The sequence below is a fragment of the Carassius carassius genome, chromosome 37, assembly GCF_963082965.1.
Source record: "Carassius carassius chromosome 37, fCarCar2.1, whole genome shotgun sequence".
Lineage (NCBI taxonomy): Eukaryota > Metazoa > Chordata > Actinopteri > Cypriniformes > Cyprinidae > Carassius > Carassius carassius.
This window is the reverse complement of record NC_081791.1, coordinates 20,436,112-20,455,443: the sequence shown is the minus strand read 5'-3', so window position 1 is coordinate 20,455,443 and position 19,332 is coordinate 20,436,112. Positions and strand designations below refer to the sequence as shown.

General features: G+C 35.5%; 1 protein-coding gene across 1 annotated transcript; it reads right to left on the bottom strand.

Moving 5' to 3' along the window:
- Positions 1-1,471, bottom strand: LOC132117744 (neuropeptides B/W receptor type 2-like). Its single transcript, XM_059527057.1, has 2 exons — positions 1,338-1,471; positions 1-1,042 (listed from the first exon to the last, which is right to left on the bottom strand). The coding sequence occupies exon 2, from the start codon at positions 1,026-1,028 to the stop codon at positions 51-53; it is 978 nt and encodes a 325-aa protein (XP_059383040.1). The 5' UTR covers positions 1,029-1,042; positions 1,338-1,471; the 3' UTR covers positions 1-50.
- Positions 1,472-19,332: the final 17,861 nt, after the last annotated feature.

The following is a 19,332-nucleotide window of genomic DNA, read 5'->3' as shown; positions in this document are numbered from 1 at the left end:
AATGGGAACTCGAACCTTATTGGCCTGATTTGTTAGGGTACAAAAACGGTTCAGCATTCCAACATTTTCTTAAATGCCTTTCTGAAACTGTCGTCTAAGAACGCGTAAAGGAACGGATTGAGACACGAGTTGGCATAACTCAGTCCCGTGATGAAATAAGAAATACCTATAACCAGAGGAGTGGTGGGCAAGTCTGAGGTGAGGGCGACCACCGTACTCAGGTGGAAGGGTGTCCAACAAAACAAGCAAACGGCAAGCACAACGAAGACCATCATTGTGACTCGTTTCTTGGCTTTGTCCAGAGCCTTCCCATTTGAGTTGAGACGCGTGCGTCTCAGCTTGTACAGCATCGCACTATAGAGGATGCATATGGTTGAAACTGGAATGACAAAACCGAGGACCAGCGTGTAGATCCGACTGGCTTTGAACCAGAAACTCTCAGGACTTGGGAAACTCAAAACGCAGCTCTTCCTGCTCTCCGCGTCGTCGGGACTCACATAGACACCGGCGAAAACGGTGAAGGGCATCACGATGAGAATGACCAGAGCCCAAACGCTCAGGCTGACTGTTTTGGCTGACCTGTAGGTCCGGTGGGGCATCCGTTTGGAGCGCAACGTGGACACCACGACCAGATAGCGGTCCACACTCATCACAGTCAAGAAGAAGATGCTGGAGAAGATGTTGTAGTGGTCTATGGACAGAATCACTTTGCATAAAATCTCTCCAAACGGCCAGTAGTTTAACAGGTGCTCGGCTATGTTGATGGGCAACACCAACGTGAAAAGGTCGTCTGCGATGGCCAAATTCAAGATGAATAAATTGGTGACGGTTTTCATTTTAGGCGCCTTCCAAATCACGTAAATAACAGCGGTGTTGCCCGTGAGTCCCACAGCGCAGATGATTGAGTAAATAACCGGTAGCCAGATGTAGAAGTTAGGGTAGAGCATCCACGCTGGAGACGTGCAGTTGATTTGTTTGTAATCCGGATTGGTCACGTTGCAAGAAGATTGTATTGTTTTATTATCCATTGTGCCTTTGAATTCTGTTAAAAAGCAGAGCATTTTTAAAGTAGAGAAAGTAAAAGTTTACTACAGAAGAAAAACATGCAATTCTTGCATTGTTTTCTGTAAAGTCAAATGTTGTTATTGTTTGAGTGATTGTTTACTAAATACATTTTAACTAAAATATGTTTTGCATATATTCGTACACTTATTCTTGTTTACCTTTTTAGTAAATAAAAAAGATTAGTTATGCAGTTAAATATTTAAACACATAAGAGTTTTGAAATGTAATAGTGTGTAAGATACAAGTAAAAACGTTGAGATTAGTCATCTTACCTGACAGATCCAGACATACAGGATCTTCTGCTGGTCTGCTCTATTGGTATTCAGTGGACACTTTGCGGTAAATGGCAGAGCGCAGCGCTTTTACGCGCACGATTTCACACACGTATGATGTAAGACAGACCCTGAACCAGTCTCTTATATCATTTTCATCTTGTATTGTCCAACATGAAACACAGTAAGTCTCATAAAGTACAATTTATCCACTTAGTGTTATAAAATAAATAACTGTATTGTAGCAGAACATTGTTCTTCTTATAGTCAAAAAATAAAACACCAATCAGACTCAAAACCTAAAAATAAGTACATAAATATATTAAAAATGAAACTAGAAATATAATTGAGATAACATAGTACACAAATATAGGCAAAATTAACAAATCAATACTTACAAGTGGTCAACGTGGATTTAATCTATTTTGTTCATGCAAAAGTAAAAAAAAAAAAAAAAATAAAAAAAAAACACATTTGCGATTTTGATATATGTGAGTGCATAAGTTAAGAGAAGTATAGTGATGTAAAAGGCTACTTGTAAAGGCAGGATGACTGCAGCCTTTTTCCTGCTGCGGCTGAAATGTTAGCATGTTCAAGCCTTATTTTAAGGCTATTTTTAACATAGTTGTTGCCATAGTGATTTACAATCTTTTTTTCAGATGACTACACACTTCAGGATTTCATTTAAATTTATTGTTATCTAACAACAGCATGTTACTCTGCTGGAGCTTCAGGATATTATGTATGCAGGCACCTGCTGATATGTTGTATATGGACATAATTACATTTTTCATAATTTGTAAAATTGTTTTGCAGTGCTATTTTTACTTTGAGATAATGCATCAGTCTCAATTTCTGCATTAGGCTTTCTAAATATATAATGAAATTAGAGAAATACAACAGTCAAGATAAGAAAAAGGAAGATAAGAAAAAGCAAGATAAGAAGCATGAAGTGTCAATGTAGAGTTCATTTTATATTATTTAAAACTGAGAAATTGACTGTGGCGGTATCAATAGCATCACTACAGATTTCAGTTCTTGCAAAATATATTTGCAGTTGTCAAGGTAAAGTGTTTGTTGGTGAAAAATTATTTATTCTTCTTCCTGTATTCTAATACGGGCTTTCAGAAATCACTCATGTTTTATGTATAGTAGACCACAAATGTAGTGTCATTTTTAAGTTCATTCTATAAAATTTAGTAAAAGCACTTAAGATGTGTGATTTAAAGTAGCTTTCACACCGTAAATCAGAGGCCATAATGTTGTCCCCGAGTGGATGCATATATGTTCTGATTTAGCCATGACGACTTATCAATCAAGGTAACACATAAAAAAGAAAAGTGCCATTAGTAATGTAATAGCAACACGTGCCTCAGAAAGTCTCAGTTTCTACATTAAATGTAAAAAACATAAAAAAATAAATAAAAAATAATGTAAAATAGTAGGAGTAAATATGAGTAAAATAGATGCGGAACACAGTGAGCACTTTGAACTTTTATGATAAGGCCAAAAGCAGGAAATGGATTCTGGGATGATCGATGGGCAGGGAAAGGTTGCCAGTGTGGAAAACAGATTGTCATGACTCAGACTTGAAGATTGATTTGACTTAGAAGTTTCAGAGGTGCATGGGGGAAGGGTAATTGATCACCATTTTAAACCTTAAGTTTCCTGTCAATACTACTCTCATACTGCGTCTGCTAATACGCTATGGGAAAAGCCTTTCACGCAGCGAAACTGCATGGCCATTGGTTCGTACAGTGTATAAAAAACAAACCAATGACTAGGCAGCGGAGCTGCACAAGCCTATGCTACAAAGCCTGCTAGAATGGGCGGGGCATCTGGCCTCTTCACATCAGAAGAAATCTCTCACTGTCCAATTTATTACCCAAAAAGACCAAGGACGCTTTGGCCCACGACTGGCCCAATACACCTTCTTTATGCCTTTCCCCCAATTGCCCTGACCCCACAGGTAATCAGGCGAATCAGGGAACAAAAAATACAAGGTTCTCCTGGTGGCCCCTCTCTGAATGAACCAGCTGTGGCTATCAGAGCTGACTCAGCTGTTGGAAGCAACCCCTTGGCCCATTCCGTTTTGACAGGATCTCCTCTCTCAAGTGAATGGGACAATATGGCACCCTTGACCCGATCTATGGGCCCTACACCTCTGGCCGCTCGATGGGAGCCTTCAAGCCTCCCAGAGTGAGTCTTAAACACAATTTCGGAGGCTAGAGCCCCGTCTATAAAACGCCTCTATGACCTTGAGTGGTGTGCCATGTCTTGGGCATGGTCCAGCTGTGTGTCCATTGCGGATATTTGTGAGGTGGCCAGCTGGGCCTCGCCATCCACATTCACAAGGTTTTACAACATGCTGTGTTACATAAACAGATCTGACAGAGAGCCCTTGACCATATCGCTCAAGCTCTCTGGCATTAATTCGCCTGTCAGCTCTCGACCCCTGGGTGAAGAATTATCAACAGGGAATGTATTGGTCATTAATGTAACTTCGGTTCCCTAAAATACAGGAATGAGCACTGCATTGCTGGCTGTGCTATGTTGCCACACAACTCATTGCTTCAGTCGAAATAACCTGAGATTCCTGTGGCGAACTGCTTATATAGCCAGATGCCCCGCCGATTCTGGCAAGTACTCCTCGCTGCAGACTGTAGCGTGGCGACGTCACGTATGTACGTGTGTTTACCGCGCATGCGCAGTAACGTATATGTATTTACCGTAAATACGATTGTGCGCCGTACGCGCCGTACTGACTGTCATTAATGCGCATATCCAGGTTCATTCACTTCCGGATGTTCGTAAGGTATGGTGGATATGAGATATTATTTTAGTTTTCTTAAAAATTTGCGTTTAAATTGCTTTTAATTGTAAGAATGCTTTGGTCATAATCATAGAGAGTGTCATTGCAAATGTGTGCGGTTTCAAACACTTATGACATGTTTTATGATATAGTATTCGAATGCTGGTCTTTCAAAGTCTTATTTCGCCTAAAATGAACCATTAAAGATGTCTTAAAATAGAGCAGAAAGACTTTATTAATGTTAGTAATGCCATTCCCTTATGAAACAAAAATATATTGCAGTATATTGGAAAATATCATGTAATATATTAGGCATATATTCTTATATATGGGATTTAATATTTATTTTTTCCAATATATTGCAATATATTGAAAGCGGCAATCATTTGTATATTTTGCAATATATTATATGATATATGTATCATCAATATATTATTCAATGTATTCAAATATATAATATATTAGAAAATAAAAAGGGAAAATAATATATTACAATATATCACAATATATTTTAAGAAATATATTGGTAAATATATTTTCCTTTCGTAAGGGTTGATGGTTGCATGCATTGCAAAAAAATATATCATATTTGTAATCTTTTTCATTTACATTATCAAAGATTAATACATACTTTAACAAATGTATTGTACATTGTTAGTTCATGTTAATTAATACATTCACTAGTGTTTACCAATGACACCTTATTGTAAAGTGTTACCTCTTAAATTGACCTTCATATGTCTTAATATGACTTTTTGGGGACATTGTCAGTGAGAAGAAATTCAGAGAAGAGACTCACTTCATGTGGCTAGAGTACTGTAACTATCTGTTTTTCATTCTCTGACAGACTGTATAGCCTTCAACTGTAACATTTTCAAATTGAAAAAAACTTCAAACTTTCAGGCCATGCTTTCTCAAGCCAAGCCAACCTAAATTTTGACTTGACAAACTTCATTAATTTAGGTGATGTTAATGCTGGTTATAAATTAAATCTCTTAGGTAGTTTACAGACAAAGCAAAAGCTTTTTCTAACACCATGCTATAATATATTTAAAAATACGTTTAAAATATTTTCCTTGTATGGCTTCCTTCTGCCTTTCTTCAAAATGATTTAATATTGCTTTAGTATTGTTTGTTATTTTATGTAAATTAGGTGTGGTGAACTGGAGTGCATTGTCTGAACAATACAACCTGAGTTCCGGGTGTCATGTTCTCTGACCCAGTGCCTCCGGTGCAGTGAAATATTTAAAGACTGTCCACCTGTGTGTGAGGAATCGCAGAAGGAGAGTCCTGATCCATTTTTCTTGTGTCATGTCTATAGTCTTAATCTATATTTGTATATACAATTATATTTTCTGTTTTGTTCTTTGAAATAAATAAAAAAAGATCACTGTCATCAGTTTGGTTTTTTTGGAGGCACCTTGCATAAAATGGGATGCAGACACTGAAAATATACTGTATTTAGTCAACTGAACTTAAAACTACTTTATGTCCACTAATCTCAACTAAATGTCCAAATTTATAGTTAAAAAATAGATAAACAAGAACCAAAGCAAAAGAAAGATTAAAATAAGAAAGGCAGTGGCTATTTACACTTAGAGCAAATGGCTATAGATTCTATTTATACTATGTTAAAATAGCAGGATTTTCTGCTATTTATATTACTTATTGCAAATAGTGTCAATTATTTGCACCTCAGTATTGTAGTACATTATAAAAGAGTAGGCCTATGCAATCATGAGTGTAAATTATAATTTTAATTCAAATTATTAAATGGATGCCAGCATATTAGGACAATAAAGCCCTCCTTCAAAACTGTTTGATTATTTCCTTCGTTTTTATTTAAAATAAATGCTTTTCTGATGTGATTTGAAATTTGAAAAGGTAGGGGGGGGGAAAGGCAGATTCGGACCGGATCGATTGCATCATATTGTGAACAACACACGTTTTACCATCTGCACTATTAGAGCCGACGACTGTACTTTATCTGTTGTAATTTTGACTAGCTCAATAAGAAATATAAGGTGCCATTAAAGTGTAATATTACAATATACACAGTGAAGTAAAGTGCAACAGAATGTTAATATATTGTAAGATACTACACAGATATTACAGAATAAAATTTAATTCCATATAATTTTACCTCAGATGAAACATGGTTAAACATGGTTGTTTTTCCCGTCTTTTTTACACCTTAATGTTCTTTAATACTTTAACATTTTATTAGAGTTTTCTTTTAAGTATGCGTATCGTTTTAATGCACGCACGACCCGAAAACAACTAACGTCATCACGCAATGCAAATTACAAGCGCATGCGTGGTAAGCACATACGTGACGTACACGCGTGACCTACGTACGTGACGTCACCGCGCTACAGTCTGCAGCGAAGGGTGTCTCGATTCTGGTGGGCTTTGTCGCCATAGGCTCATGCAGCTCTTTTTTTATAAAGTGCCGGAACCAATGGCCATGCAGTTTCACTTTGTGATTGAAAAATTACTTCAGTTCAGGAGGAAAAAAAAGACTTTTTCCCATAACGTCTTGGCAGATGCAATACTCATTTAGTAATCGAGAACATTATTAAGTTCTTTTTTCAAAGTAAGGAAACAGCTATTTAATGGGTGTTTTTTTAACACGCTCTTACAAAGAAAAAACATTGCGCCAGACTTTTGACCAGGTTTGAGTTGGTCTATGGTGCAGTCTATTTTCAATTCCTTAAAATAGCAATGCACCAGCAATGCGCACAAATGGGTGCAAATACATTTGCTAATTAAACGACGTGGCGCTGGACGGGAAAATGCGAATGGCGCCAGACTGAAACTAGCAAACACATTTGTGCCTTGCGTCGCATTGTACCGGGTGTATAATAGGGCCCTAAGTGTAGGTTGTTGTGTTTTACAGAACATTATTTTACAATAAAACAAATAAACTGTGTCACAAATTTGTTTCAATGTGCAATTAAGGAAAAACAAAATCACTGAAAAATCTTGACAGACTTTTTAAGGAAAATACCTCTTTCTCCAGATTCTGAATCTAATAATCAAAATCAAGTATCCTGATACAGTAATCAAGACATAAAAAACATTTATTGAACACTTAAATTTTTTACACTATTTACACAGTCATGCAGTGTTAGCAGGTGCATAAAACTAATAAAATATTATTTGCTTATTCAAGAGAGTTAGTGTCTGTTATCGTCTGACACTCATTACCTGTTTGCAATACCAAAATAATATCACAAATGCTGGTCTAGACCAGTTCACTACTCAAAATGCAAAATCAACTGAGAACCTTTGGCTCATTTTCATATTGTTTCAATAAATAAAATCCCATGTGTGCAAACTGATCCATCACATTTAAAAGCATACTCTGCCTTACATGCATTGATTAGCCAGTTCAATTCTTCAGCCTTTTGTTGAATAGGTACAGACCCTGCTATTTTACTTACATTTTGTATACCAAAACAATTTTAAAAATGGCATCAAGGGCACTAACAGCACTGAAAGGCTATGACATACATGTACTTTTTGGACTGTGTAGTAGACACGTCAAAACATTGAATTTGCTTGATTTGTATAATTTTGACAGCAGTTGTCATTTAATATGTCCTGCCTCAAAGATTTAATTTTATTCATTTCAATTTAAACATGAATCAAAGCAGAATAATCAAAAACAAAGTACAAACGGAGCACCAGGAACATTGTGTAATAGAACAAATCACACCTCTTCCCCCACCTCACCTTTTCTCACCATCTCTACTCAGTCAGGTAAACAGAAATGCTTGTAATGACTCTGCCCTTTAGAGATGTAATATTCTCTTTGGTATAAGTCAGAAGAGCTTTGATCTGTGTTAACTATTCCGTCACTCATCTTCACTCCCCCTGCACATTTCTATATAGTGTCTGATTTGAATTCTTCTTTTTTCCTATTGAATTGCAGTGTTGTTTGTGATCTCATCATTCCAGCAGTTTCTATTTGTACTGTCTGAAATCTAGTTTTCAGTCAAGGCCCACAAAGTTAAATGCAAAAAGATAATTTATCTAAAAAAAAGACAATTTTGTCATAATTTACTCACCCTCTTATCATTCCAAACCTATATAACTTTCTTCTTCCTGCAGAAGAAAAAACAGCAAGAGAGTGAGTAAATGGTATTTTCATTCAATTTTTACACTTTATGATCTGTGTTAAAGTCAGGATTTAAAAAATATACAGAATTACTAAATTACAGGTTTAAAAAATGTCCTTTAAAAACATTTTATATTCAGAATATTTTTATTTATACAACATAAAGAGTAAAAACTTAAAATGTCAAAATGTCCTTTTCTTCAAATCTCTTCTCCTTTTTTCTGTTCTCTTCTCCTTTGAGAGAAACATGTGGCCCAGCCAGCAGGATGACCAAAGTGCCTTTAATGATTTAATTTATGCACATGTATTATTCTGTGACTGTGCATCTACACGCTAAAAATAAAGATTCTTTATTGGCATCTTGAAGAACCTTGAACATCCATGGAAACTTTCAAATGCAGAAAAGGTTCTTTATGGCTGAAAAATGTCCTTTAGATTTTTAAATGTTCTTCAAAATGGTTCTTTTAGGAACTGCTCACTGAAAGGTTATTTTGGGAACCAAAAAAGGTTCTTCACTGCAAAAATACCCTTTTGGAACCTTGATTTTTAAGAGTGTATAAAAAATGGCAAAACCTTCAGTGTTTAAAGCTAATTTTTTCAGATGTACTTGCAAAATAGGACACAGTGTCCCTTTCAAGGACAGAGGACCACAGCACAAAAGAAATATAGGTTGAGTGATGCAGGGCCAGACAACTCCACCATATGCTCCATGCTGGAATTTGAGAGCACCAGGTTGAAGTACATCTTCAAAGTGTGTCTCATCTCATAATGAATTCCCACACCATCCTTATGAGTGGGGATATGTTTATTTATAACCACAGCTAAAACATGTTCAATTAATTTATCAAAAAACATGTTTTATCAGGCTCTATTGGCCTTATAATAAAGCAACGAATATGAAAATAGGCATTAAACATACAAATCTTAAGCTGTTCAGATGATACATGTACGTTTACTAGATTCAGCAAGTGCAGACAAAGGGAAAATAAATAGATAAATAAAAGATTTACTAAGTTATAATCCTTAGATCTGAAATAGAGTATTGTTTTTAGCTACATTGTGCACATTGTGTTTTGTATGTTTTCATTAAAAAAAATGAATATCTACATTTTAGGCATAATTTTATATCTTTATAACTCTCAATAACTGGAACCCTGGGACTCAAGCAGCTTTTAATTTTTGATGCTTTATTTTTCGGCCCTGTTCACTGGCCCTTGATGGCCCAAGCTTTTGCAAATCTTTATTAGAGATTCCTTCTCTTATTTCAAGAATGATTTATCAAATAAGTTTTTTTAAGGCTTTTTTCTTCTATTTTCATTTTTTGGTAAACTTATCTTTCCACCCCGTGGGCTTTGAAATCATTTCCAGCCAATAAAAAACAGCATGTTAGCACCTCTTTGCCAATGTATAAATGACTTGTGCTGAGCCAATTTTCAGTAATGGCAGGAAGCGAATGCATTAAAATGTTCTCTCTCTTATTTTCTCCTTATTTCTTTACCAGCGGCAGTCTGTACTCTTGCTCTATAAACAGGCCTCATGGATTAACAACACTGGTACCACAATTAGCACATTTATTATGTGCAGATGTTTTCCAGCAGGCTGTAGGGTTCACTGATGTATTGAGAGTGTCCGCGCATTATTTCATGGACATGTTAGTTTTACACTTGGGTGCCTGTGAGTTTGCAGTTTAGGACATAATGGAGTAAAAGATGGAGGATTTTTCAAATTTTGAGTGTTATTACAGAGTGCACAGGGCCAGAACTTGCCTTTTAGGACATATAAAATGCATTTGGTTTAGGGGTCCAAAATATACTGCTAACCAATCTCAAATCATAAGGCCTCCTATTCATAAAATCCTCCTGATTAACAGCTCTTGCTGATTTATGCATTTAATAATGTTTGCAAACAGCTTATTTTCCTTTAATGGACTCCCCGCAGTGCAAAATGTATTATAACAATAAACCTGACATTTTGTGATTATAGGTACCAGAATCATAAATAGCCATGATTGCATTCATACTATTTAAGAAAGACACTATTGTTCGAAAACACTCAGATCATAACTGCTGATATTATAGCTTTAATTATATAAAAAAATATATTATCAGTCTCTGCATGACTTAAAAAAAAGAGTATTAAAAAATATATAAAGCATAAACTCTCAGACAAAACTTCATATGACTTCATCAGAATTTTTTCCTATACTTCTGTTCTGTATACAGTACATTATTTAATTCAGTTTTTTTCTTATATTAATGTTATATTCCATACCAACTGTGTTATTCCTATTTATGTCAGCACCATCTCTGTACTTTCTTCTGCATTGGAAGATCCTGTCGTCAAGTGAAATAATTTTCTATTGCAATAGTTTAACTGTATCTAAATATAGATTAAATATAAAGTGAAGAAAAAAAATAAAGGGAGATTAGATTAATTGAGCTTTTTGCCAAATATTCTCTTATGAAGTAACATGTAATTGCATATGTATTTTCTTTGTAAAGATCGTCTTCAGATGTATCACATGATTTGTCAGTGAGCTAGAATGTCCTAAATGATACAATCATGACAATGACAATGTAACAAATGAATATGACTGAATGCAAATGCTTTCACACAAAGAGAATGATGAACAATTTTCTGAAGGAGGATAATGTACACAATTGAGAGCGATATAGCAATAAGTTCTCGGTGTTTGATTTAAAGTTGTTTAGGATGTTTGTATGCAGGAATGAAGATGTTAATCATCTCTGTAGCATGAAGACTCCGAAAACACATTCAGAGTGGCTGTGGTCACAGGGTCCTGCTCTGCTTTGGAATTCACAACAAAATGAACATAAATGTAGCCATTAACTTTCCCAGATGAAAGGCAGTGTTTAGCATGTTCTTTGCATAATGAATGTGATCTTGAAAACTTCTTGGCCTCTAAACTAATGAAGAAAAATATTGCCATTCAGTCTGTTGCCTGGGGAACAAGCTCAGCCCACAACATTCTTATTGATGACTGAGAACCAACAGAGATGCTTAATCCTTCCTAATCCTTGATGTTATTGCAGTTAGTGCCTTCTCTCAGCTAAATGTAGAAAAGTTCTGTCCACAAAGATCAAAACCATTGTTCTACCTTGTTTGTATTCTGTTGTATATTTCAGGCTGGCAGAGGCAATAGAAGCAGAGAACAAAAGAACAAAAGAAGCAGAGATACCTCAAATCAGAATGTGAACAATGACCAATGATGACACTAGACAAATCATTGGACAAATAATGCTGACACACAGTCTGTCGCAGAATTTCAGACCATGGATAAGATGAAAGGCCTCATACAGAAAAAGGAAATAAATATGAGTGAGAGAGAAGAGTTCAATCTAATGAGGACAGAGTGTTTTCCCTCTCTCAATATTAAAAGGATTTAAAAGATGAAATGCTCATGCAAAACTGAAGTTGCTCAGGTCAGTACATAGAAGAGTCTGGCTTTCACCAAAGTGCATGTCAAAACATGAAGGAAATTCAAACAAGCACATATTTACATATTCAGGTTGAAACCTGATTTTTTGCAAGCCCTTTGACAGACTTTTACTGACGTTCTCATTTCTCCAGCAGGGGGTAGAATATTAGTAAAGCGGAGTCTCGGCTTATCAAAAGGTGGCGCTAGAGAGCCATGTTCAGCTTCACTGTTTAAATTAAGGTTGCAAGCACTCAGTTAAAAACAATTCTTTTTTACTTCAAATTTAGATTTTATATCCCACTGTACATGTCTATTATTAAATCTATAAAGAAAGTAATATAGCTACTATTATAGATATTTTTTTAAATTTTGAATTAGTCTTTATTTTTAGATTTTCAGTTTTCATTTTTATCTTTTTTAGTTAAAGTTGTAGTATTTCTATTCCATTTTTGTCTCTTTAGTTTATTTTTTATTAGCTTTTATTTCAGTTTAAGTTATTTTTGTACATTTTTAAACGAAAAGATGTAAAATCTTGCCTTTGAAAATACATACACACATACATACATACATACATACATACATACATACATACATACATACATACATACATACATATATATATATATATATATATATATATATATATATATATATATATATATATATATATATATATATATATATATATACAATTTTATTTCAGTTAACATTTATTTTTTCTTTTCAGTAAAGGAAATTATTATTTTGGACACACTTTAAAGTCCAATTCTTGTCATTAACACACCATCAACAATGATAATTGCCTAAATTTTCCTCAATGTTCCAGTGAGCTTTTGAACACCCTTTGTAGAGAACCACAAAGTGCTCACAATTGGAACAGTGAAAGGAGCCTCTTTCTGTCTCTAAATTTATTCATTTGACATAATCATTCAAATGAACAGCTGAAACTCTAGCAAAATAAATGGAAATGTTCATACACTGATTGAAATGCTCTACATTGTATTATTATAAGCCATGTATTAGGTTATAATTAGATTTACATTAAAAAGAGATACAAATATAAAAAAAATCTATAAAAAAGATGCAAATTAGACAGGACAAACTGTACAGTAGAACCAAATGACTTGCAGCCTAGATAATGTCATTCAGAGATGTCATTGAAGCATTGCTCAGCTGGACCAAACACTCATTAACCTTGTGGGAAAGGGACAGAGCTCACAGCTTTTATTGAGCTGATAGACATGAACTCTGCAAACTGTGTCTATAAGGTTTAAAGGAATGTTAGGTCAAAGAGGAAACTTATATCAAGAGGTCATATTCCACATAAATGTGAGTTCAAAGTCTTCAGATCAACTCAAGCCAGTATTTTTGGACTGTTAAAAATTGTGTCTTAATTAATATATATAATCAGGATTATTACAGTAATCTACACTAAACTAAACCTACAACTAAGATAATAAAATAAACTTTTCCTACTTGAGCTTAATCTAAAATAAAAACAACATTTTAAAAAGGTTGAACTTATTTTATTTCAGGGATAGTTCCCAAGGCAACATTCTCATTTGTATTTAGTTTAACTTTTTATTGCGTACAAATTAATAAAAACTAAAACTGTTTAAGATAAAACCTATAATAGTTTTGCAGTGATATTAATACTAGCCATTACTTTCCTTGTGGGGACATTTGGTCACCATAACGTCACACATATCAGGTACACCGACACACACACACACACACACACACACACACACACACACACACACACACACACACACACACACACACACACACACACACACACACAGACACACACACACACACACACACACACACAAACAAACAACACACACACACACACACACACAAACAACAAACACACACACACACACACACACACACACAAACAAACAACACAAACACACACACACACACACACACACACACACACAAACAACACACACACACACACACACACAAACAACACACACACACACACACACACACACACACACATATATCAGGACACAACTCTGTATAATGACATGGGTATTACATGTGAGTTTTTTTGAGAAAGTAAAAATGCACAAAGTTTCCTGTGAGGGTTAGGGTTAGGTGTAGGGTTGTTGAAGGGCGATAGAATATACAGTTTCTACAGTATAAAAACCATTACGCCTATGGGATGTCCCCACTTTTCACAAAAACAAACATGTATGTGTGTGTGTGTGTGTGTGTGTGTGTGTGTGTGTGTGTGTGCTTGCACACACAGATCATATGTTTAAATAAACATCATATATGCATGTGTGTATGCATATATATTTAGCCTAAATTTCTGGTGTTTGCATTATACAGTCCAGTCAATGTATTTTGCATGTTGCTTGGCAACAGTATAGTCAGATATGATTACAGTTTTTTACAATCACTTTGCTACTATTTTCAGAACCTTGATGTCATTTTTCACAACTCTAGACACAAAACTCAAAACGGTTATCACTTGTAACACAGGCTGTCTAATGTTCAAAACACTGCCTTGTGCGTTCACATCTTTAAAGAAATCTTGCACTTGCACAATCATTGGTTCAAAACACAACTTTACTGTGAAATACCATTGAAACATAACTATAGATCACCCACACACAAGCAACCGATAGTTTCACGGCGTCATTGTTCATACAATCATTAAATATTGTAGAACAAAATAGGTGATACAGGTTTCATTATGGTACTACATGTACAGTAAATACATCTCTGTAAAAGTACTGCAGTAGTAGAGAGAATACTACAGACACAGTGGAATCATTGAACAAAGTTTGTAATATATTGATGCAAAACACTACAGTACTGTACAATTACAACATAGGTTTATTTGAATCAAAGCAAAAATAATTAGCTATGAAATTGAAACCCACCACACCATCTTCTGATATAGCTGCACACATGGTAATGTTAGCCCCACGTTGTCCAGGTACTTGGATGGTTTCCTGCTGGCCAATGAAATTCCGACCTGTCCTCCTTGTCTTGGCCAGATTAAAACCTGCCTCATCCAAATATATGAATTTGTGATGGTCATCATCAGCATCCAGCTCCATCACCCTCTAAAAGTACATTTTGGAAAGAGATTTAGAGATTACTGTACAATGTAGAATTTTTGGGAATGTTTTTACAACAGCCATCTTGAAACTGAACTTACCTGAACTTACTCAGTCCTTATTTGCTTCACTCTGTCTGCATTTCTTTCGAAAGGCACACGGTATAGTTGTTTTATAGATACCTGGTGCCTTTTCAGTATGCATGCAATAGTCGGCAAACTTATGGATCCCACATTGTTGAACATGTCTTCATTGTCCAAGATATGCTGGCAAATTTCTGTAAGGCGAATATCATTTCTGGCCCGAACCAAATCAACCACAGCCTGCTCTTGTTGGTCAGTTAGAATTCTGCCTCTGCCTCCACTATTTGGCCTGGTCTCAAAAGTACTGTCAATACTGTAAATAGTCTGAAAAGGTGGTACAGTATTTGGGGCCATAGACACAGTGTCTGATGAAGCATTATGATAAAATATTAGGCTACATCCATGGATATTGTAGTCTAATTGGTGCATGCTCCGCGCTAATTGGTGACAATGAATCTCGTTATCTTGAAACGTTCATGATTTACAGTAAACATGGAAGATTGTTTGTGTGTTTCCATACTAAGAGTAATGCTACAGTTACTTATCATTTTGAGCAGTTGTATCAATTGATAGTTAGATCATTGTAAGGAAATGAACAGACACTCATTTGAAATGTAATGTGTGGATTGCCTTTTGAAATAGTAGCACTTTGATGTTGAGTTGTGTCATATTGAACAGGTGATTTTTGTTGAATGAACAAATGATCTAAGTTTTATGTGTATTGTATCCAAGCAATTGAGAAAAGGGTTAGAGTTTTGAAAAATGTGCATTTTGATCATTGGTTGTGAGTTTTGTGTCTAGAGTTGTGAAAAATGACATCAAGGTTCTGAAAATAGTAACAAAGTGATTGTAAAAAACTGTATTACAAGCTGTGAGAGATCAGAGATGTAACATGATTTTATTTTGCTTATATTTTTTTTAATCAAATACACACGTGAAAAGTAACATATTTGTGTATTTAACAAAATATAAAAACCTCTTATTATATTTGGTCTTACCTTGGCTATAATGAATTGTAAAATATTTATTTGATCATTGTATGTGTGTAGTTAGTGAATTAGTGAATCCTGCTTGGCTCTGCAGTTCTGTCAATGCGTGTTGTGATGAAATGTCATCCACGCATCAAAGATTCCACTAGGATCGTATCAAGAGGTTCCCTATGGAGTCCGTTATGACTGTCATCCTGGCATCCATTTTGCAGACAAAAGAAAGGATGACCACAGACCGATGAGTTGCTTATCTCAGCTCAGTGGTACAGTTGATAGGCTTTCAGGTCCTTTTGTGATGCCTTTATGGCACAGGAGTCATTCACAGGTCCTGCTGTCTACACGCCTGGGGCAGATCCTCTTCACTCTCTTCTTTTCCTACTTTTTCCTCATCCCTCACTCCCGATTCCAGGAGCATATGTCACTTGGAAGTGCTCTGCTAATTAGAGGGCTCTTTTGTCTGTGGGTTTCTCTTTTCTCTGCTCTTGTTGTTGATGGTATTGTCACTGGAGTATCTGTGGGAGTCCTGCCGTCCCGACAGAAGGTTTTTATTGGAGTCTTAATGAGTTTACCTCAGGTGGTCTCCTCTGCAAATCTGCACCTCTCATTCTGTGCCCAGAGGGAGCAGAGCCAGATTTCAGCCATCAGGGCCTCTTATTTCTTCAATTCAGGGTGTTTAAATATGCGGATCTGTGTGTGTGTCCTACACAGAGACACAGGGAAAATCATATTCTCAGGAATATGAGCTTTATTCAAGCTCAACCTGATTTTTCTGACAGTGCAGTACTTTACAGAGCACACAAAAATGTGAGCGTGAGGAGAATTGTCAACAGTGCTGACTTGATTTCTCGTTCTCTTGAGAAAGTGGCACGTGTGCCATGTCACAGCTAGTAAATAAGAAGTGACCCTCAGTGACCCTGTCCTGGCATTCTCTAGGGTCATCTCTCCTACAGCACCTGCTCTCTAAAATAAAGAGATCAACAAAGGTCACAACCCCTGTGTATAAAAAACCTCAGGGGGTCAGAGGTCAAGCAGAGGTGAGGCTGTCCCAAAGTGACTCCGATTTACTGCGTCCAATCGTAATGTGACCCGGAAGCATTCAGTTCCCCGGAGGGTTGATGGGACATGTCAGAAGTTCTGGTTATTAGTTTGGGACATTTGTTATTAAAGTGTGTTTCTGATAAAATTCTGTAAAATAAATAAATAAATAAAAGTCTTGTCATGCCATCATAGAAATGAATTTGTGGAGGAAACTTAATACATGGACACTAACATATAAACACACATATATATATATATATATAAAAAAAAAAAAAAAAAAAAAATATATATATATATATATATATATATATATATATATATATATATAATATTTAAAATAATTTTAAAAATATAAGATACAATAGAAATAATAGAAATAAACCTAAAAAGAGGAGAAAAAGCAATAATAGAACCCATGTGAATACCCTTTATATTTTACACCAGATTGAAAAATGTAAATGTTTAATTGCCTCTTAACCTTTTGTGATTAGCCTTCCCAGTGATTACTCTGAGTCACTATTATCTGAAAAGTTGCAGATGGCGACTGAGTATGGATATTTGAATAGGAATTTCCAAGCCAGCCAGTCAGCTGTGCATGCTCACAATATCCACCAATTTTGTCTTTGTAGTGTTGAGTAAAGCAGTCTCACCCCCTACTCCCCTTCTGATGTATGTACTTTCTATACCATTTAGTTTATTTGCATACAGATGTCTAGTAAGCCCCACTTTGGGCCTGAAAAGAAGGGAGGGCTGCAGCCCTAGCAAAAAGGCAAGAATTGCTGACTGGCCCTTAATTTCCAAGCATACTTTATAGCACCATGGCTACCGTGTTTCGTTCACTGGACACAGGTGGCATCTTAATTACCATGGATATTGTTGTGAGAAAGGGTGAGGGCCATTTGTATTGGATCACTAATTGAGCAGACCCTCTCAAAATACCATTAGCACCACTTATATCATTACATTTAAGGGCCTGATGACACAGAATTACATTAGGGCTTAGACAACACTTAGATATAGCAACTTTTAGGAGACTTCTCATTCAGATATTAAGGTATCCATCATGTAAGAGTCAAGATCACCAATCTAGACTTTTGTGTCCAGAATGTGAATAATTACTGAGGGAAATTGTGGGGCATAGGAACAGGTGGAACAGAGACTGAGGATGAGGGGAGATTGTCTCCCCTAGTTGTGAGAGAGAATGAAAGAGAGAGAGCAGGAGGGATGGTGTGAAAAGATATTGTCTTCTGTTCTTTCAGCTACTTTTGTTTTATTCTCTTACTAATACAAGAAAATATACTTTAGGACAGTTGCTAAGCGGATTTTCCCAGAGATTAGCTGCATATCAGTTGGCAAAGAACTGAAAACATAACGCAGGTCATTATCTTTGGGGTGTTAGTATTCAGCAAAGCTTCCCAAAACCTGAAAGTTCTTATTGAACTTTTGAGGTTTTAGTTCACAGGCAATCTAGGCTTTTGTCTTTTTACAATATAACAATATTGCACAGCCAGACAAAACAGACTTACAATATAAGCGTACATTTAGCAAGTTAGGACAAGTAATGTATAGGTTTAACATTTTTCTGGCAATGCAAACATGTTTTACAATTACTTTATGCTGTATATAGCCTATGTGTGTGTGTGTAGGTTCTTATTTGTTTTATTCGTATTTTGTTTTATTTATTTTATGTTATTTTGTTCATATTTTTATTTAAATCATTACATAATATACAATAAAATATACAATATAGTTTTAATTTGAAACTTTAAAAACTAAACAAAAAAGAATTTTAAATATTTTTTTTAAATAATAGATAGATAAAAATAGACAGATAGGGTATTTAATTTACACTACAAGGAAAGTTACAAAAGTTTTTCAAAACATACACTCATAAAAATAAAGACAGTAAAATGCTTAATTTGCCATTTGTTTGTTGATTGATGTTGTGTAGCATCTAATATCATTTATTATTCAGTCATAATTTGGTTGCTGTTATCTCATCTAAACTTTAGCTGTTTCTCTTCTCATTTCCTTCCCCCATTTTTTTCTCACAAGATTCTTGAAAAAAGAAAACTAGCTGGGCTTGCCTGATATCACCCTCCAGGGTGACAGCTGTGCCAAAAAGCCCTTCACCACACACACACACACACACACAAAGCTTAGGGAGCATGGCTCAGTGGCCTGGAAATCACACTCTAAGCTCCGCCCTAAAGTGTGGTTAGCCATTGTTATTGAAATGAGGCCATGTGCATGTGTATAAAGAAGAAGTGAGTGGGTTTAGATTTCTTCCCTCCCCGTAGACATATTTCACATACAACTACAGAAGTTTCTCTGAGTTTTCGTTCAAGTTGAAGACTACTAAAACCTCTACAACATGTCATATAATAATAAACAGTCATCATCAACCATTATGTATGAGGCAAGG

Bases quoted from the DNA above. Each gene is read 5' to 3' on its own strand.
- LOC132117744 (XM_059527057.1), bottom strand. From the start codon at position 1,028: ATGGATAATAAAACAATACAATCTTCTTGCAACGTGACCAATCCGGAT.